This window comes from Rhyacophila brunnea, unplaced genomic scaffold (assembly GCF_057557595.1).
Source record: "Rhyacophila brunnea isolate RB1 unplaced genomic scaffold, BYU_Rbru_1.0 scaffold_11, whole genome shotgun sequence".
NCBI lineage: Eukaryota > Metazoa > Arthropoda > Insecta > Trichoptera > Rhyacophilidae > Rhyacophila > Rhyacophila brunnea.
In genome coordinates, this window is record NW_028232763.1 from 26200657 (window position 1) to 26220970 (window position 20314).

General features: G+C 33.8%; 1 protein-coding gene across 2 annotated transcripts in view; it reads left to right on the forward strand.

The window, feature by feature from the left end:
- LOC147078532 (apoptosis-resistant E3 ubiquitin protein ligase 1) overlaps positions 1-20314 on the forward strand; it is an 87191-nt gene that overhangs the window by 46843 nt on the left and 20034 nt on the right. For both annotated transcript variants that reach the window (XM_085960197.1, XM_085960198.1), the window contains exons 2-3: positions 13645-13801; positions 18320-18528. In XM_085960197.1, the coding sequence (XP_085816323.1) occupies positions 13645-13801; positions 18320-18528 (366 nt within the window). The remainder of the gene's footprint in view (positions 1-13644; positions 13802-18319; positions 18529-20314) is intronic.

The following is a 20314-nucleotide window of genomic DNA, read 5'->3' on the forward strand; positions in this document are numbered from 1 at the left end:
CATTATAAAATAATTCTATATTTAAAACACAGACTTAAGTAGGTACAATATCAGATATCTAAATTGTCTAATGAGTGAACTAATACATAAATAAAAATCACGAGATAAATTATTTTATATTTTTAACAGCAATCAATACATATTTATGTGATTGAATCCAATAGAAATTATTTTTTAAATTATCTTCTTATTAATTATTTTGGATAAATGTGCTCTCGCGACGTAAGCGCTAACGAAACAGCTTGTACATTTGTATGCGGGACGCCAGACATTTTGAAATATTGAGAAAAAAAACTTCATATTGAAAAACCCGTCGATTCACGCGAAAATAATCCTATTATGTCAAGCGAAACGCGGTGTGTTCTATTTTTTTAAACTTTCGAGAGATGCCATAGATGGTGGTTATTGAAATATGGGAAAAGATCGTACAATTATGACAATTATACGATAGATGTCTTTGGGCATATTGAATATATTATTATTTGTGATTATATAAATACGTCAACATGAAAATAAAAATTATTTTTCTTAAGAGGTAGGCTTTAAATAATCGCCTAGTATGAAGTCTTCGCCACTGCTAAAAGGGTAGTTATCAACAATTATGCTTAAAGTTATCAATCTACTCGTGTAATAACAATTTCTTTAATATCTCATTAACATTTGTCGCTTTCACTTTCACTTTTACATTAACATTTGTCACTCGATTTTTCATTATTATTTTTTCTCGATTACGATCCACCCGTTATTAACTTATTTTTTTTGCCTCGGTGTGGCTTAATTTCTACTTCGTAACGTATCTTCTGTGACGTCTTTTAGGCTCATACTAAGTGAATCACTCGATTAATGTGTTCGATGCTATTAAGGAAGTAACTTTGAAATTGATCACCTATTTCCGTTTTCCCGAAGAATACGTCCTGAAACATGCTATAGAGACGGTAATCTTTTCATTGGCACATTCAGGGGGTGAGGAAAAATAACACAAACGAACATATTACATTTCGGCATTAGATTAGCCATTATTGTGAGTAGGTATACATTTAATAAAATGAAATGTTGTCCACAACATAAATAAATATTCCGTTATTTTATTTTTTTCTATAACTTTTAATCTAGCCGTAATTAGCCTAAAGAACCAGCCGCACGCATGACTGTAAAAACGTTTGCATTGTTCAGTAAGACTAATGGCATCCGCCAGACATTATCAATTTTATAAATGGGGTATAATCCCCGAACATAGCTAATTGCTCGTTACGCGGCTTACAAAAATGAGCGAATTTTCTTTTCATTTTTTGGCAAATCCCGTTTAGCCTGGCCCTTATCAATAATTATTACGTAACCCTTCTCACAAAGGAGGGGGTGTGACAAATTATTGTTAGCTCATAATACGCCTTTTGACAGGGAGCTATTTAATACGAGGTGTAACATGACGTTATGAGGAATTTGCGTTTTAATAATATTATCATGGCAACATTTTCTAATTTGAATTTCGAACGTTTTTATTGATTGACGGTGCAATTTATTGTGATTACGTTATGGCTCACTGGCTAAGCTCTTGGCTGTCATGACAGAATTACTCGAGCTCTTTCAATATTTAAAACTGTAGATAGAGGCTTTGGTTAAATTATTTATTATCTGTGCCAGTCAAAAGATTAGTATCATACTCATTCTGACGTACTTAATATTCATTCTGTATTGCAGAATAATTACGTTACAAAAAATGCATTCAATTACATGCTTATATTATTGCATGCTTATACCTTTCTATATGCATAAAAATGGAGTTTACAAATATTCTCTCGGTCGTTCCCTCATTGCTGAGGATCGTGATCACCCTGAAATGCAGTCATCTTCTGCGCGACCAAGACTCTCCACCCCTTACAATTATCAGCCACTATATACTATAGCCCAATGTTTCTCAACCAATGGTCCGCGAATTGTTGGCGTACAAATGCCTATGTTAAAAATTCCAATAAAATCTTCAAAACCCGTGCACCTGCAAGTATTTGTGCATTGTGTTTTTGTTCATAAAATAGATTTATGGATTTACGTGACGAAATCAACCGTGATCAGACGTTACGGCTCGTCTTACGTGAGCGACGTCGGCGAAGCGATGGGCGGCGCGCGCAACTCAACCGTATATCCGCATAAACGTACAACGAAAAAAAGACTGTTTACGAACATTTTCACACACGGTTATATGTTTGAGTTGCGCATGCCGCTCAACGCTTCGCGCGACTTCGCCCAAGTAAAACACCCCGTTATTATTCGATACTATATAAATAATATATTTTTATTTCTGCGTTAGCGGTCCGAAAAACGTTTCTCTTATGTTCAGTGGTCCGCAGATATGAAAGGTTCAGAAACACTGTATATAGACTACCTACCTATAATAGCATATACCTAATACATCAATGATATTTAGAGACAATTAAACGTTATTTATTTACCTAACTATTACAAGTTTTGGTAGCAATCGACAGATTATCGAATGGTTGAATTTGTAACATCGGATAAGTCGATATGAACTGCGTTGTCAACATTGAATAATTCATTATTTGTAAAATAATGAATTATTTAATAAAAAAAATGAAAATAGTGACATTTTTTGTCGTATTGCTTTGCTTACCAACCTCCCTACTATTAGCGATTATACGTGATTGAACATCTAAATATGTGTGGTTCATTGTATGAAATCGACTTGTAGGGGTCTTTTTTATCTAGTGGTAAATAAATCGTAGAGCGCAAATGTAGTCTTTGCCACAACAGAATCTGCAATGCTAAATATTTTGCAGCTACTAGCATTAGTAACTTTTCCATCTTCACTTTCATGTATTATTATTAGTTATGCTCCAACTAGTTACATGTGCATAAAAGGTTTTCTTCAACATCTTTGACAAATTATAATTTATTAATGATTACATTGACCGTTGTCATTGTAACGATATTAATTATCTTAGGTCAGGTTGTTAGTCCTTTGCTCAGGTCACTGTACCCATACACTACGGCGAATTAGCCAATTCTATAAGCAATGAACTTCCTATAAAATGTCTCGTTAGTACGTTATATTTAATCGAGACCCTAGTCATCGAGTCATCAACATAATATATAGTTACTTGCGTGGCATACAGGTGCCAGTAAATTATTGTTAGCGAACGCTACCAATTGACTATGGATTCATGGATTCCGTCAAGGACGGCTTAATGCCAACTATGGGATCAATACTGATACGTTTTGCGTTCACTTCGTGAATGTTATCAGTATTTTTCTCTAGGGGCAGGATTTTCAAGTTCCTTTGTCCGTAATAATACAATACCGCAGTGGTGTTCAAAGTGTGTCGCGCGAAAATTCCTAGGGCTGTTTAATAAAATTAAAAAAAACAGACAATCTTAATTCGATGTGCTAGTACAGTCGCAATATTTATAGATGGCTATCTCGTTGTACCCTGTACTTTTGACATACTATACATATTATCTTGATAACGAGGGATACAGTGTGGATACAGATGTATTCAAACCAAATTTGTATACGTGTGCAATATTATACAGGAGCGTCGCCCCAGTGACGTCCCTAGACAAAATGCCGCTCCATTTATTACACAGTATTTTTTATCATCCGTGTGCGTGTCGTTCCTGGTCACCAAGGACATCGAAGGGCAACGGAAGTAAACTAGACATCGCGAATCCGACAAAAAATACATTCCTGTTAAACCTTTTATGTTAATAAATTAATATATTTCGTTTCTAACCAGTGCTCTGAATTTTTTAATGGAAAGATATTTTCGTTATTACTAAGTTTAAGTAGCTATTTCTATATATACCAAATGATTCTCCTCGATTTGCCGCCCTTCGAGTAACTGCCGCCCCCAAGCGACGCTCAATCTGCCTACCCCCACGGGACGTCATTGCGTCGCCCACTTTTTCAAATTGGTGGAGGAGTTTTCAGCATTAAAAAATGAAGTATTTCGAAGGCAACGAATGTTTCCCATTATTGAATAAATTTAAAGCTTCCAAGATGTTTTCTCTCACAATGTAAAAAATGATTTTTGAAAGCACCTGCAACTACATAATATGTCAGCTAATCAACTGGTTTCCACAGTTCTTTCAAGAAGGTAATATGGAGACGTTCGCATGGATTCAACCAGCGTTCAGGGCCCAATCCCCATCTGACTTTACCTCGGTAGAGGAAGAGCGTCTGAAGCAAGGCCGATTATATTCAGACCCGTGCCCGGAAACGTGTACGACGTATGCAGTTCACCGTATCACGGAATCGTTATATCGGAAATATATGGCCGTATATTAAAGACCGTCCAACCTCTTTGTGTCGTATAGTACCTACTGACATAATATTCATGTCTAAATAATACAAGGTTCTTGTGGATTTATACTTTACAGGAAGCCAGCAGCAAACAATTTTTGAAAATAGCCGATATACTGGATTATTTTTTTAGGTTAGGTTAGGTTTTCATTCTTGAATTCATGAATTTTGTCAAAATCAGCTATAAAATTGAATTAATGTTCATATTGAATCTAATAAAATTGGAGACCGTATAGTACCTATACGGTCATCTCTTTCCGATAAGAAAGCTCACGGCGAACTGTGCCACGGTGAAATGTTTTACGTACGTAACCATTAAGACCGGGGACGAGGCTGCAAATTTAGATAGTAGTGTTAGTTGTTACTCATTCGTAGAATGCAATATGGTAAACTGTTGAAAATCAATATTGTTATAAAATGATAATACATTTATTCATTTTGAACGAAATATTCAATCAGAATCTTGCATTGCATTCGAAGATAATCAGTAGCTATCACTGCCATTGTAATTCGCCATTCAGTGGCTGGTCTGACTCTAGTCTGCCTTGGTCTGAAGAAGTTGTCTTTCCATAGTAAATTAACAGCAAAAAATGTCGACTTCGATGTTAAGCCCAGTGCACATAAAATTGTTAAAAAATGCGGCAATGTTGCAACTCTCTTCCGCCTACATAGGTGAGACCATGCCGGGTGAAATTTGTTACACGCGGCAAGCAGATGTTAGTTTTTCTATCAAAAATGTCGCACCGATGATAATGTAAGCTAGTAGACAAAGTGGTACTGTTCGGTTATACCGGAGCCAGCGGAAAACGCATTTTGAAAATAGCCGATAAACTGGATTATTTGTTAGTTTGGGTTAGTTTAGGTTCGGTTAGGTTGGGTTAGGTTAGGTTAGGTTAGGTTAGGTTTGGTTAGGTTAACCTAACAAATAATACAGTTTATCGGCTATTTTCAAAATGCGTTTTCCGCTGGCTCCGGTATAACCGAACAGTACCGATAAAGTTATATGTGTTTTGTGAATGACAACAGAATCACATCGACAAATTCGACATAATTTTGTTTTAGTCGAGACAACGTTGTACGTGCAACCGGACTAGAGAGAAACTAAAACGTTTGGTTACCACTACAATACCGTATCGTATACTATTATATAAGATTACGGAAACATTGTATTATTTTCATATGATAAAACAGATACCTACAAACAAAACTATAACATCTTCCATTTTAACTAATGCATTCTATCTTAATTGCAGTCTTTTGAATATTGCATTGTAGTCATGTAATCTGGTATTAAAAAAAGAAAATAGATAATAAGTTAATAATCACCAATAAATCTATCCCAGATTCTGATAAGCATTTCTTCTACTAAAAATTAGGTATTATTTTAATAAATCCTACGTCCCTAATCTAACGTATATTATATAGTTTTAATCGCAGAACAGATTAATAAATATAATTCAGATAGGCTATACCCTAATACACCACATTTTGACGCAGGGTTTTGAATGTGTGAGTGTCCTATGAAAATGAAACAAACATTATAGACGCGCAATAGTATGTGTTGCAGCCTTCAAATACAGCAATATTGAATGAGCGTCAGTGCATAAACTGAGAGCACTTGTCAGAATGAATGACAAGGTTAGATTGACGTTTTCTTGATATGTGTTTAAATTTATCCCATATTCTTCAACACTCGAGATCGAGTGCCTGTTACTCCACACTCGTTAGGTATTTCAGTTCCCATTAATTCTGTGTTCCCTGGTTTTCATATTATGTGTGTATTAAAACACGATATTATATTTTACGAAGAATGTTTTTATTTATGAGAGAAAAGTAAATATTCAAAATTTTCAAATGTATGTAAATAATAATATGATTATTTTGCCGCATTTAGACGAGGATAGATGGAAATTGTTAGTAGAAGAATTAATAGTCTTGTTATGTGTCGCGTGGATGATGGCATGTAGGGGCCCTTTCACAGAAAGGTAGGTACAGGAACGCGCATGCTGAAAACGAGCAAGGATTGTTTTTTTTATTATTATCATTATTATAAAACTAAAACTTTACATTGTTACCGTGATGTGGTGGTAATATCTACCTTGAAAAATACGCATTTTGTAAAACCCTAGATTCTCTCAATAATAATTTATAAAGATTATAAAGATTTGGTCGGAACCCAATCGTTATAATAAGTATCTAATATTTTTATCTCCATACACAGGTAAGTAACTTTTTGTTCGTATTAACTAAAATATTGAGTGAAATTTATATTAAATTAAATTTATCCCCCAGGCCATAATTAATGACCCTTAAAATAATTAATAAATCCTCCCAAGGTCATCAATTAATGAAATATTTAAAAAAAAAAAACACATGTTGTATTTAAGAATGGCACACATCCAATACTGATAAAAAATATTAATGAATTGAAGCACTCAATTCTTAATAAGCATCTTCTACAATACAAGATTTGGAAAGTGGTGTTGTTTATTTTTTGATAACATCGGTATCAGGACTTTTATGATAGAACGACACGGATGCTATCTTCGGATCCATGCGATTTTTGTTTTCAGGTTCATGAGGATAGCAAATCTATATTCACAAATTTCGGTTGTTGCAAAAGGCACCAGCGTCTCTATCATTTTCACGTGCTCAATTTTAAAAGATAGTCTGTTTTTGGCCTTCATTTTCCCATAATTTTCATGTTTACCCCTGTCTACGATAGATACTGTATATCGTCAATTAAAAATATGTAGGTGTACCTAAGTATTATAGGTATCTATCTTATTTAGATCTTTATTTAATTCCGGTGTAGATATTATATTTATTTCAAATTTAATATTCCAATTCGTGCTAAGATTTGAGCAATACTATTGATTGTATAGTCATAATGGGTATAGTGTCTTTATTTAGTACCCATTCACTTTGTTTGAGTATAAATCACGTTATATCGATGTTTTTATTATTAAAACAATCCCAAAGCGATAACTTCATTTAAATCAATTATTTTTTTTAATTATTTGTTGCAAATATAGCCTTGACTGGTTGTGAGCGGCGCGGCCTTGTGATCGCGTCAGTGGGGTAAAAAACAGATATTAAAATGTTCCGGCAAACGCAATAAAAAATAATTACAATTGTAGAGCGAAAACTCGTCCATAAAAAAAGTTCTGAGTGTGTACAACGTTACAAATTGTTTTATTGACGAATTTATTAAGTTGGTTGTTCAACTTTTTAACTGCTTAAAAAAATAATGTTAACGTACACAGGTATACATTTATTATTATGTTACGTACTTATGTAGTTATGATAAGAACACAATATAATCGACAGTAATCTGACAATATATTGTCATATATATCTATATTTTTTTTTAATTACGAACAATTTCAACATGAGTGCCTTAAATTATGTACGATTTGTTATTTAAAGCTAGTAAATAAATACCTACGTGTTTTTTTTTATATTTTCAATAACTTCAATTGTGACCAAAAATCTCTTTGGTAGTGGTATATTTTTAAAATAATATCTTCATGTTATTGCAATTTTCCACGAACTGTGGAAAAGGTTAAATATCAAAGCCTGTTTGAAAGTTATTGCTTTCCCGCAGCGTATGATCGATTTTTAGTAGGGAATCGATGAGATAATGTAGGTTTAATTAAATTCATCGGGGCTTCCCAACCTACACAAGTGTACCATGAGATGTTTTTTTTTGCTTACAGCCAAATATATACGTATTCAACGTTGTGTGATTACATCGACATTTTTTATTAAAATATTATATTGAATAATAATATTAAAATTATTTGTTTAGTATTTATTTTATTTCCATCTTTATTGTACACATACGTTAGTTCTTTCTAATCCAGACATAGCAACTGTATATTCTCTTGAATGAACACAACTATCACATTGAAATAATTATATTACATATGATTTATCTTCAAGATATTATATTAATGACGATCCAACGAAAAAACCTCAACAGTTTAAATCAAGTTTTATATAGGTACCTATAAAATAAACGGATAATTAATATTATTATTACCATTATCCATAACAGAACTATCAGTGACGTCCCTGGACAAAACGCCGCCCCTAGGCAGCGCCAAAATTCCGCCCCATTTTTTATGCAGTAATTTTTGCCATACTTTCATGACCAACTTTTCATCCAATATCTAAAAAATTTGTTGTATGTATACATTACTAACAAAATAATACTACTAAAACATATAAAATTTAATTTAGATATAAAAAGCGCCTAAATATAATATAACTAAGTTAGACACTTACACAAATCACCAGAGTCTGAGGTACTGAAAAGATACACCTGACAACTGTTAAAACTTTTATGTCAATTAATACATTTTGTCGCCAACCACTGAGCTGATTTTTTTAGTGGAAAGATATTTTCGTTATTGCTAAGTTTAGGTGCCTATTTCTATATATTATACCAAATGATTCTTCACGATTTGCCGCCCTTCGAGTGACTGCCGCCCCCAAGCGATGCTCAATCTGCCTACCCCCACGGGACGTCACTGAGAACTATTAATTGTTATGGAACGTGCAATTTTCATTAAGTCTGTGTAGTTATTTAATAATAACATATTATTCTAGTTTACTAGAATAAAAAAATCTTTATTGGAAGATATCCCTTGTTTTTAAGGGAAATAGGCAAAATAACTATGTCAATTAAATGGTTTGAAAACAGTGATTGTTATTCGGTATGCCGCAAAAATTTTATACATTATATAAATTGAATAAATTACTAAACTAGTTTGACGAGAAAATAGATTTGAAACCACTGACACAGATAATATCCATTCCAAAAAACATATCTGTCGCGATCGCATACTAAAATTCGATTGTATGATTTATACCCATATATGGTTACATATATTTTCCTCCAATAAATGAATACATACATCAAAATCTTCTTAAAGGTTCATTAACTACTTTCCAATTAATTACACTATTGTTGGAACGCCACTGTGATTTCTTGCTGTGTTTGTGAGTATCTATAATGAAATACCATTGCCAATCAATTTTATTTTTCTAAATATTTATTTTCTCACAATAATAAACAACTTCCCCAATTATAATAATTTGTTACTGTTAATTGACTAAGGTTTCATTTGTATTAGGTAGATACTAGATACGTAGGTATACTTATTAACCATACTATTTTAGTGGCCACCGAATATTTAATACATATTATTATGCAATGCCATGTTTGATAGATAATTCCAAAAATGTCTAAAAGTTAAAATTGTAAAGGGTAAATATTGTTTGGCTTTGAAAATGATCCAATAGTATTTTTTTACATACATTCCTGTTTTATCTTGTCGAAAATGAGCATAACATATTATTATAGTTTCGGATGACACATCACCATCACCCGGCGTCGATTCGCTGTTGGATGAAGGTATCCCCTAACTACTCCGCTACTTATATCTGAGTTCGTTGATCCAGTGGGTTTTAGGGCGACCGTGTGGTTGTTCAATGCACAAAAAGGTACCACTGTTTGATCGCATTTGGTCCACCGAATGTCTAGTCGCCGAACGACATATCCGGTCCATTTTCATCTTATCAGCCTCGCTACCTCAATCACATCACGTACTCTTGGCTACTTCCTTGTCAACTTATTTTATTTGACAACCTAATCTAAAAAAACACAAAAAATACACATATTGGGGAAACCTAAAGATTTTGATTGTTTTCCAGATGGAAACGTATATGGTTTCCGTTGACTTAATTGCCATTTTTTGAGGAGTTTGTAGGAAAACTAGATGTCTCGAGATTTCCTCTCTATAGAAGAAGGATTTCTTGAATATCTTTGGTGAAACCCCGTCCCCGTATCAATGCGATGTATGCTCATTTTGTATGCAAAAGTCGATCATAACAATAAACAAGTTGGGCCACTCTTGCATACGATAGATGAACGGGAAAGTTGTGTATAATGACGTAAGACGATTCAATTATCAAATTAGGTATATAATAATTTAATTAGAAAAAGTCAACCTTTATATTGAATGCAGCACTAGTTATACCTACTTACTGAAACGTTTGCCTTTTTAATCACTAAGTTTTCACATATTAGGAAAATACAAACAATATTTAATTCCGTAAGTACAATATACAATTATTCACTCTGGGCACGTAGTAAAAAGGCATCGCGTGATACCTCGGAGGTTTAATCAAATTCCATGACCACTTTGTGTATTGGGTACATACAGCATTGTGTTTTTTAAATGCATACAAATGGGTCGACCGGTCGACAGCAATGCTTTTTGGTCGGGCTTGCTTCGGGTCACGGCTTTGTTAAATACAATTAAATCTGTCTTACATAATACCTAGTTCGAATCTTCTCGCAACAAAACATTTTACGTATAATGTAGCTATGCTGTCTTAAAAATTCTTAAGTCAAATACGGTTGGTTATTTTTAATCAGATTTTTTCTTTTGTCGATAGCAGTTGTATTTGTGGATTCTTTTATTTATTAAAGTGTAACACAATATATAATAATATAGGTACTCACAGACCAAAGCCCACTAAAGTCAGGCTGTAACGCGAAACATTATACTTCGATGGTAGTGCTATAGTGGAAAATTTTAACCTTGAACGCAGAATGAGATTTTTTTAGTGCTCATGAATTGTGTACACTGGGCGAATTTAATTATTTTTACCGATACTATTTCTGACGGTACTTACATGATGCCTGTTGCATCGTTTTCTCTCGCTCGGCGTCGCTTCAGCTACGTCATATTTTCTGTCAAAACTATCGAACTTAACACTTATGTGGTATGTTTATAATAGTTATTGCTCACACTTCGAATGCAACAATGGTAAACTGTTTGTAGAAAATGATGATTGTTGTATATTGAAATATATGGTAGGTAATAATTTAAACGAAATATACAATGGAATTTTTTTCATTTATTGTAAACAGGTTACCGCATTGCATTTGAGGATAATCAATAACCGGCACTACACTCGAAATTCGCAGTTTAGTGCTACGGTCTGAATATAATCGGCCCTGTCACAGACGTACCGCAAGTTGACGCATTAAACGCATTGACTTGCAATAAGTACTTTTGTGGGTATAGCATTGATGCATTAAGGATTCACGTTCACGTGATCATCTCTGGGTATTAAGTCTGAACAATCTGTCAACTTTGTTGGAAATTGGCAGGTGTCATGCGGGTCATCTCGTCACATAAATATATTAATATCATCAACGGGTATTGCTGTAAATGTCGTCGTTCGGATTTACTTATCAGTAAAGTAAATGTGAATTACCGTTCGATCTTAACCGGAATATATCCGTCTCCACAGAGTAGACTTATATTATCATGTTTTTACGAGGTTTTAGTCATTCGCCCAACCAACCCATTGGGTTCTTGCACTGAATCAAATACAGATTGTAAAAAATAACATGCATCGTTACTTCCATGTAACGAAGAAAATTGCGGAACAATATAACTTATTTTCATGTGTCCTAAGTAGAGGGAAAACTGGTCGATTTTCAACACTAAGTATACTTACTACCAGTATAAAAAATTAAGATAGAAACTTGTTCCAAAATACTTACTAGTATTTGGAATACTATATAGAGCGTTTGGCCTGCGTAAAAGTTTCATACTCAACTGAAACTAAAACCAACTCCATATTAGTATTTGGAATACGTATCGGCTCAGGGAACTCAGACTGTGTATCGGCTTCAAAAGAATCGCTAAAAATACGCTGAGCTCCGCTTGTCGAATAGTACCATTTATTATAAAATTTTAAACACATTTTAAATTTATGAGTTGTTTTTCTGTTAGGTTATAATAATCTTGTTAACAAAAATGAATAGCAGTGATTTTTTTAATTTTTAACATGTTTTGAGCGGTCATATAACAAGCCTGTGCGTCATCTCACCACTGTACTGCGACACAAAATTTATTATTAATTTTATCATACATTCGAACGCAATAGACTAATAATTTAAAATATACCTATATTCAAGTGCTATTTCGTTCGCGCGCATTTAATGTCAATGGTGTTGACAGTCTACCAACTGGCAAGTGCACAGAACAGCGACTCGCGATGATATCATCACAAGTTTTTTGGAATAAGTTTATTGGGCCACACATACTGAGTATGTGTAGTTTCATCCGAAACTTGAGTACACAAACTGGTGACAGTATTTCCAACTCACCTCTAGTACTAAGCACTAACTTAACGCTGTTGTGACATCTTTATCTGTTAGGTTTTACTTGTAGTCAGCAGGTTAGCAAAGGGCTGTAATTGTTCACATATTTATGAAAAAAAAGTTGTTATCTGTCACAAATGTTGCTGGTAGAATTTATTACGATACATTAGACCAGTGCCTGCCAAACTATGTGTCACGGCAAACTAGTGTATCGCGAAAGAAGACGTCAGTGAATAATCTGTGAATTTAAAATGTTATCAGAAGTGCAGAAGACCGTAGAAAACTTCTCTGCATCATTGTATATGTACCTATATAATATAAATTGCAAATATTTTTTATCACTTGATTATCTTATGTACAAGTGGGTCATCAATCCTTTCGCAAGATGGTAAACACCTGACATTAACAGTCATAATTATGCAGAAGGTATTTACCTATCTAAAATATATCACTATTTTACCTGACACGTGGTTGTAAGCAAAAATTAAATTACCGTGTTTGTTCCTAAATAAACGGACCATTATATTAACAGACTTTACACGCGGGATGACTGTTAGCTATTCTACCAACTCATTGACCCAGTTCACTGGACAGAACACACATTGAAAAAACAACAGAATGTATTTTTATGCCCAGCTGTGAGATCAAATTCGCGACACACGGCTTCAGAGACAGCCGCTATACTAACCAGACCACCATGGGTGTAAACGTGATCAAACTCCATTATAATGGCGTTGAAGTAATGTTTGTGTAATTCAACAATTTCACAAAACATGTAGAGCTAACTTTACCTATAATTTGTTCAATTCATTTAGCTACTTATGTCATATAATATAAATGAATTTACATATTTCTTGTCGTTTATATGCTGTATTTACTTTGATACCTATCGCATGTCTGACTATGGAAGAAATACATAGAGATACGTTATTACTACCGTTACATTTTTTTCATATATTATGTTCCATAAACCTTGGCATCCTATCCCACGTCTTCCGGCCGCCTCAGTCTCGGTTATCCGGCGTTCCATCAGCCTCCCGGGTCAGCCACCAAGACCGCTCGGGAGGCTCCCATGACCAGTCCCTCCGCCCGTTAGACCGACTCTATTTTATCAGTGTGGCGCGACTGTTCCTCCGCAGGTATATCGTCGCTGACGTCATGCGGAACTCCAGAGGAACTGCCCGAGCTGCCTGCGCACGACGAGCAGCGGCTGCGAAGGGCGGCGAGGCTGCTGCAGCAGAGGCTGGTCCTGCGGGAGTGGCTCGTCTCGCATCGCCTGCACCACTCCTACACCAGGTAAACAAATGCAACGCCCAAACATCGACAATATCAATGGACGATGTTAATTATTAATACATATCTTTAAGAATCTCTGTTTGTATTAACAGATTTTGTTATTACGAGAAATGGATGTCAGCCACTTGCTCAACCTATTAAGTCCATACTCTGACTCATACACAAATTGAAAAACAATATGTTTACCTACTTGCCAGACCCAGGTTCGAACCTGGGACCCATGACGTTATAGGCCGAGCCGCGCGGCCATCGTATATACTTAGTTTAAAAATGATAAAACCAAATAGGTGCAACCGAAATAGCTGTAGACTAAAAAAAATAATTTTGAATATTCTACTTTTATAAAATTTAATTCCATCAAATAAATGTTTTCTCAATTAACATTACTCGCTTCTTTCGAATAGGAAAGGTGTTGAAAATATCTATAACCGATTAAATTGTTTTTCATAATCGAAAAACAAATATTACCTACATTAAAATGATTATAACTGTAAATTTAATCTCAATTGCTATGCGATATGAATCACCTGCTGTAGATTGTAATTATTGTAAATTGTCAATAATACTATCAACCACCTTACCTAGGTTTTTCATAAAACAATACAAATTTAATAATATAATGTGTAGGTAGTTCATTTCTGTCGTTTCAGCAATCCATTTTACTGTCATCCAATTTAGTGGAAGAGATAAAACTCGACAAAATTTTCAGCCACATAAAACCGAAAAGCGTATTTTCTTTTCTTGCCGATTCGTATATTTTACCTTTGGTTTATTTATAGTAATAATATTTCTTTTATATTGTCATTCTGTCGCGTATTTCATATATTTTTTAAAGCAGTGTGGTTTTTGTAAGCTCTTATTTGTTGAGGTTTCTTTTAAAATAAAATACGGTATCGCTTTTGCCTTAGTGTGTTTCTTGAAAGCTTCCCGTATATTTTAAGTTGTTTTGCTCTCTCACGAAAAACTCGCTTCGCAAAGCTTTTTCGCGCCTTGGCTATTTTCACAATTAATTATTTATTAGAGCTGTACACACTGGCCATGTCGCTAATTAAAGTGGCTGGGAAATGGAGGGTGCTCTGTATAAGGGCGTCGAGTGCTCAGGAGGGCTTTCATAAACAATACAGAGAGGTTGCTTTGAAGATGTTTTTAGAGTGGTGCTGACAACACTTGTGTTTAAATAATTCCTCCAATTATTTATTGTTGACGTTGCGATTTTATTTTACGAAATTAGAATTCGATTCCAAAATATAACGGAAAATAATGTCGGAAGCAAGGAAGAAGAAGGAATATATACGTATATACAACTGTTAAATGATCAAAACAAACGATCTTCTCTCAGTTTAACTATTAACCATTTTCGTTTGCATTGTTTTGATATTATAACAATATAATTAAAGATCCTACGCCTAAGTAAATAATGATACACAAAAAAGTTTTTATACTAATACAAGAAGCATCAAAAGTATGAAACATCGTTTATATCAGATATTTAAAAGAATGTTATTTACATTTGGTGGTTATTGTCAGTGATTTTCAAACATTTTCATGGTATGGAGCCCGTTAATACTGAAAAAAATCCCTGATAATTATTTGATACCTAATGTAAAAATAATATAATACTAATTGTTATTATACCAGATAAAAGGAGCCAAGCTATCGATAGACAACAATCTAAATTAAATTATATGTTTTATACAATACTGAATATTATAGGTACCTACACAAGATTTTAAAATGCTAAATCTAATTAAGAATATCTATCTAACTACATCATTTTGAAATACATACCTATTAGAAAAAATCTTAGAAAAAAAGGTAGACCAAGTGGGACACGAACCTCACATCTTTTACTGTCCGGATGAGTGCTCTTGTGCTTTGAGTTATCGAACCGTCCATGACCCATGCAGATTAAATCTAGTATTTACGGAGGTATATAAAACTTCGCCAAGACGAATCAGATACCGGCCGGCTTTAATTAAGTTAATGATATTACCAATACTGCCTCGTCAATCTTTTTTCTAGGATTTTTTTTTCTAATATGTACATTTTCTGCGCTATTTAAAAAGTATTTAAGTATTTTCAATAATTGTTGACATCTCAAAAAAAAAATAGTCAAACGCGATTTTTTTTGTACTATAAAAGATTTTTTTTATCATAATCTTGGAAAGTTTCGTATCTACTTTCGTTCTACATAAGTTGGTCATTTGATGATGAAATTTCCATTTTAAGTCTTCAGAGTACATATTATGACTCAAACACTTGTCTTACACAGGGATTTCGATCCGGACCTAAACCGAAAACCGTAAAAATCGTTATTTTTGTCGGAACGAAAACCGGAACTGAATCAGAAAAAAATATTGGTTTTTTCGGTTCGGTAGGTACATGTTCAAACACGCGCGTTAACATGAGCTTACTCCCCACTTAAGTTGTCGTTCAGTTGTCGTCGGCGCAACACGTCTTACGTCTTGGCTCTTGGCCCTTAGACTCTTACACTCTTAGGTCACTCGGAGATAAACCGGAAAATCCGTTATTTTTTTCGGAACGAAAACCGGAACCGAACTGATATATATATTTTTCACTTGTACCGGAACGAAAACCGAAATGAAAAAATAACTATTCGAGGCCCTGACTCTTACAATATAGGGTTGATGTCGTGCAAATATGTTATTGGAGTAGGTATCTGATATGTAACTTTCTTTCCTTTTATTGTGTGAACTGTCATTTCATGGTGGAACTGCATTGTATTATTAATGTAAATAAATAAAATGCATTTTTATCGTACTTATTACTTTATATTAGAAACCGGTCCAGATATGAAATAAAAGTTGAATAAGTAGGTACTTACGATAAAAAGTGCGTTTTATTAAATTAAATTAATAATGATAATATCAATATAACTATTAAAATTAAACTAATAAAATGTATATCTAGTCTAGTAAGTAATAATATAATATCATTATTTTTTAACACTTACCCACTGCGGCCTGTGAACAATAATTATAAAATGGTTAAATTGACCTGAATTGACCCGTCTGTCAAATGGGTTGTGCATCATTGATATACACGGTAATGTTCTGTGTTTGTGTAAATTCATAACAAACATGATCACTGTGCTATTGAATTGTGCGGTTTTTTGAACATAATAATTTGTTAAAAATTGTTTAAATTTGTTATTGTGTTATAGATTTTTTCCGAATACAGAAATATTTCGTCGTTCAGTTTGATAAGCACTGGTTTAAGTGTTGGTATTAGTGTGTATTTAGTTAGATTCCGTCTTATTCATTTCGTGAAAATGTCATTCATTGAAAAAACAAATACAGCCATGAAGCTTATGTACCAATCTCGGAACAAATCTAGAAGTGCGAACTCTGGGAATTTTCACTAAAATAACAAATGACTTTCTGTCCACCAATTAATTCAAGCACTGTTGAATTAATTGGTGGACGATGAAAGATGACCAGAAATATATTAAATTTGTGTAATGAAATAAATCTTATGCCCATGACATGGAAGCAATTTAAAAATTGTTTCTTTTTAATTATTACTAGGTTGATCATATAAAAACATATTGGTTGTTCTGTTTAACCAGATTTAATTGGCAAAAAAAGTTTTTTTTAATTGTTTATTATTTATAATACCTAAGTAACGGTAGCCTTAAAAGTACAAGTTAACTTTTGGTTGTGTTGTGACAGGCCATAGACTAATATACTTGACAGGCTATCATGCCAAACAATACAACTCAAATCCAAGTAGAATAATATGTCAAAACCAGGGTTTAGCATAACAGTCCAAAATAGAAACCCCTTAACCAGTGGAGCGCAACATTTTTTGACCAAGGGTCACTTTATCAAAAGATTATATCTAAAGTGCCACATCAGGGTTTAGCATAACAGTCCAAAATAGAAACCCCTTAACCAGTGGAGCGCAACATTTTTTGACCAAGGGTCACTTTATCAAAAGATTATATCTAAAGTGCCACATCAGGGATGTTACATTTTTTTAACCATCTCGTAACAATAAGTGGGTTAAAAAAGGAAAATATCTATTTGAAAACTTTTATAATCTTGAGAGTGCCACCAAAAATACACCATGACTGCTGACAAGCTTAACTTCTAATAGCGTCTTAGGAGAAGAGAAAGACATTTTTTTTAAATTAAGTAGGTATACTTTTTTTAAATAGGTAGGTAGTCACTATTGATCCTTGATTTTTTTTTTTTACATATTTATATTAACAAATTTAGTTTTAAATGTTTACTGGTGTAATTTTACTTATGCGATCATCGTAACCGAATTGACTGTGTACAATCTACATTTAAATAACTGTGATTTTTACTTGAGCGATCATCATACTGAATGCTTTGAAGAAATTGTTATACATACCTATCTGCTGTGCGATCATTGTTTAAGCAAAATCACACCTTTAATGCCCTCCTGAAAATTAAACTTCTTTGATTTATTTAAAAGCACCCAACATTATTATATCAATAAATTGTATTTATTTATTTTCATGTCTTCCAGATTGTTGAGTCTGGATGTGACGTCTCTGGAAGATGTGTACTGGCTAGAAGACTCGAGTGCGAGGCAGGCTTTGGGCTCCAAAGACTTCGAAGCGTGGTCCCTGGCGAGGCAAGGCTTACCAACGGACGAGGAAGGCCTGCGGACACTCAAGGCCGAGCTTTGGAGTACTGTTGTCAAAAACAGCAGACACCAGGACGCTTGGACATGGGGTGATTATATTTTTTATTGATTATTATGACAAGGATTCCTAACCAGGATGTTGCTGGGTTTGTTGTGAAAAAATTTTACACAATCACTCTTAACCTGATAAAATTTGTGTGATTACCAACCTTTTTTGTTTGGCGGAACCATTGAAAGTGCAGAAGGGCAAATTTCTATATCATGCAGGCGAAAAATTTGTCGTCTCCTAGGAATCCACTTTCAATAATTTGTATTATTCGAAATACTTCCTTAATTTTCTGCCTCCAAGCAACACATGACCTGCCTATCATTATCTATCATTGCCTATGACTATCTTACAATAGTATATATATATACTTATGTATCTGCTGTATAAGATTCCTTCTATCTAGAGTCGAAATTGTGTAAAATATATAATACGTAGTATACGTGTACTCTTTTTAACACTACAACAGGTCATGAGGCCCAATGACAGTAGTGTAGTGAATATATGAATAACAAAAATCCTTTTAAAAACCTTTCGAACCACTGTGTGGAAAGTAACATCTTCTCACTATTAAGAAATTCGTGGTATCTCTCCGCATACTGTTTTTATGAATCATTGACTGGCAACACTATCAGGTTTAACAAAGTGGTGTAGCACTTTCCTGTAGTTTTTTTTTTTTAAAAACACTCGAGTCTGTGCATTCTGGTTGAAATTTAAATACAAAAGGACAACGTTAATAAATATGCCACCGCATGTACTACTGCCCTTTGCAACGATATCCTTGTGCGACTCAGGGTTTTCAACTCCAACTAAACTTGATTATTAAGCAAACTACAGCCTGTAGATGACTTGAGCTACAGCATTATAACCAGCGGCGGCTGGTCTAACATCATACAAGTGCACTGCACTGCTTGCATTGCTATGAAACATCGTAAAACATATTTTTTCTTCATAGGTTTTTAATGTTATCGCTCACTTATTGTAATGCAAACCATAAACCGATGTGCCCATATTGCCAATAGGCGATAATACAGGCACTATGCACCGTATACGTCATCCTCACTGAAATCATTTGCGCCCCGGCAACATATTTAGTTTACTTAAAATGAACCCAAAGCTTAGTATGAACTAAAGCCATTATAAAACAACTTAAACCGTGCTAATCGTTTTCGCCATGCATAAGTTCCAGAATATCGTGCGCCGACCGGGTAAAATGACATCATATTGGTCTGAGTAGAGAGCTATTACAGATTTGAATTATGGTTTGTTATTATAAACACTGCAGCTTACTGTTCAAGGTCAAATTATGTTTAGTATCATATTTAGCAATCTCGTAAGTAAAATGCCTGTAAAACTAAGAACAATAGGATTCAATATTTTCTAAATTTAAAATCGGTAAGAAATCGGTAAGATATTTTGATTTATGTGTACTCCAATTTAAATCAGTGAAGATAAAAATAATTTTGCTACCTACCGCATTTCTGGAAAATTAATATTTCATTATCATGTGTGTTGACTAAACGCGAAATGATGTTGGTTATTTATAATATGGAAAATTATTAATTCATGAATTCTAGTGATAAGCTAATAAATCTTAATACTATTTCACAAAGTGCAGTTTCATTTAATCATTATTCATACAGTGTACAAATTGCTAAAGATACCTAATGTACTTATATAGAATGAGATGGCTTCCGTTAAAAGTAAGAGGTATTTATCTACTATAAGAGATACAATCATTTCTTAAAACTAATCCTATAAAGATTTAAGTAACTCGCATCATGTTTTATTAAAAATATAAAATATACAGGTAATTTCCCAAATGTCAA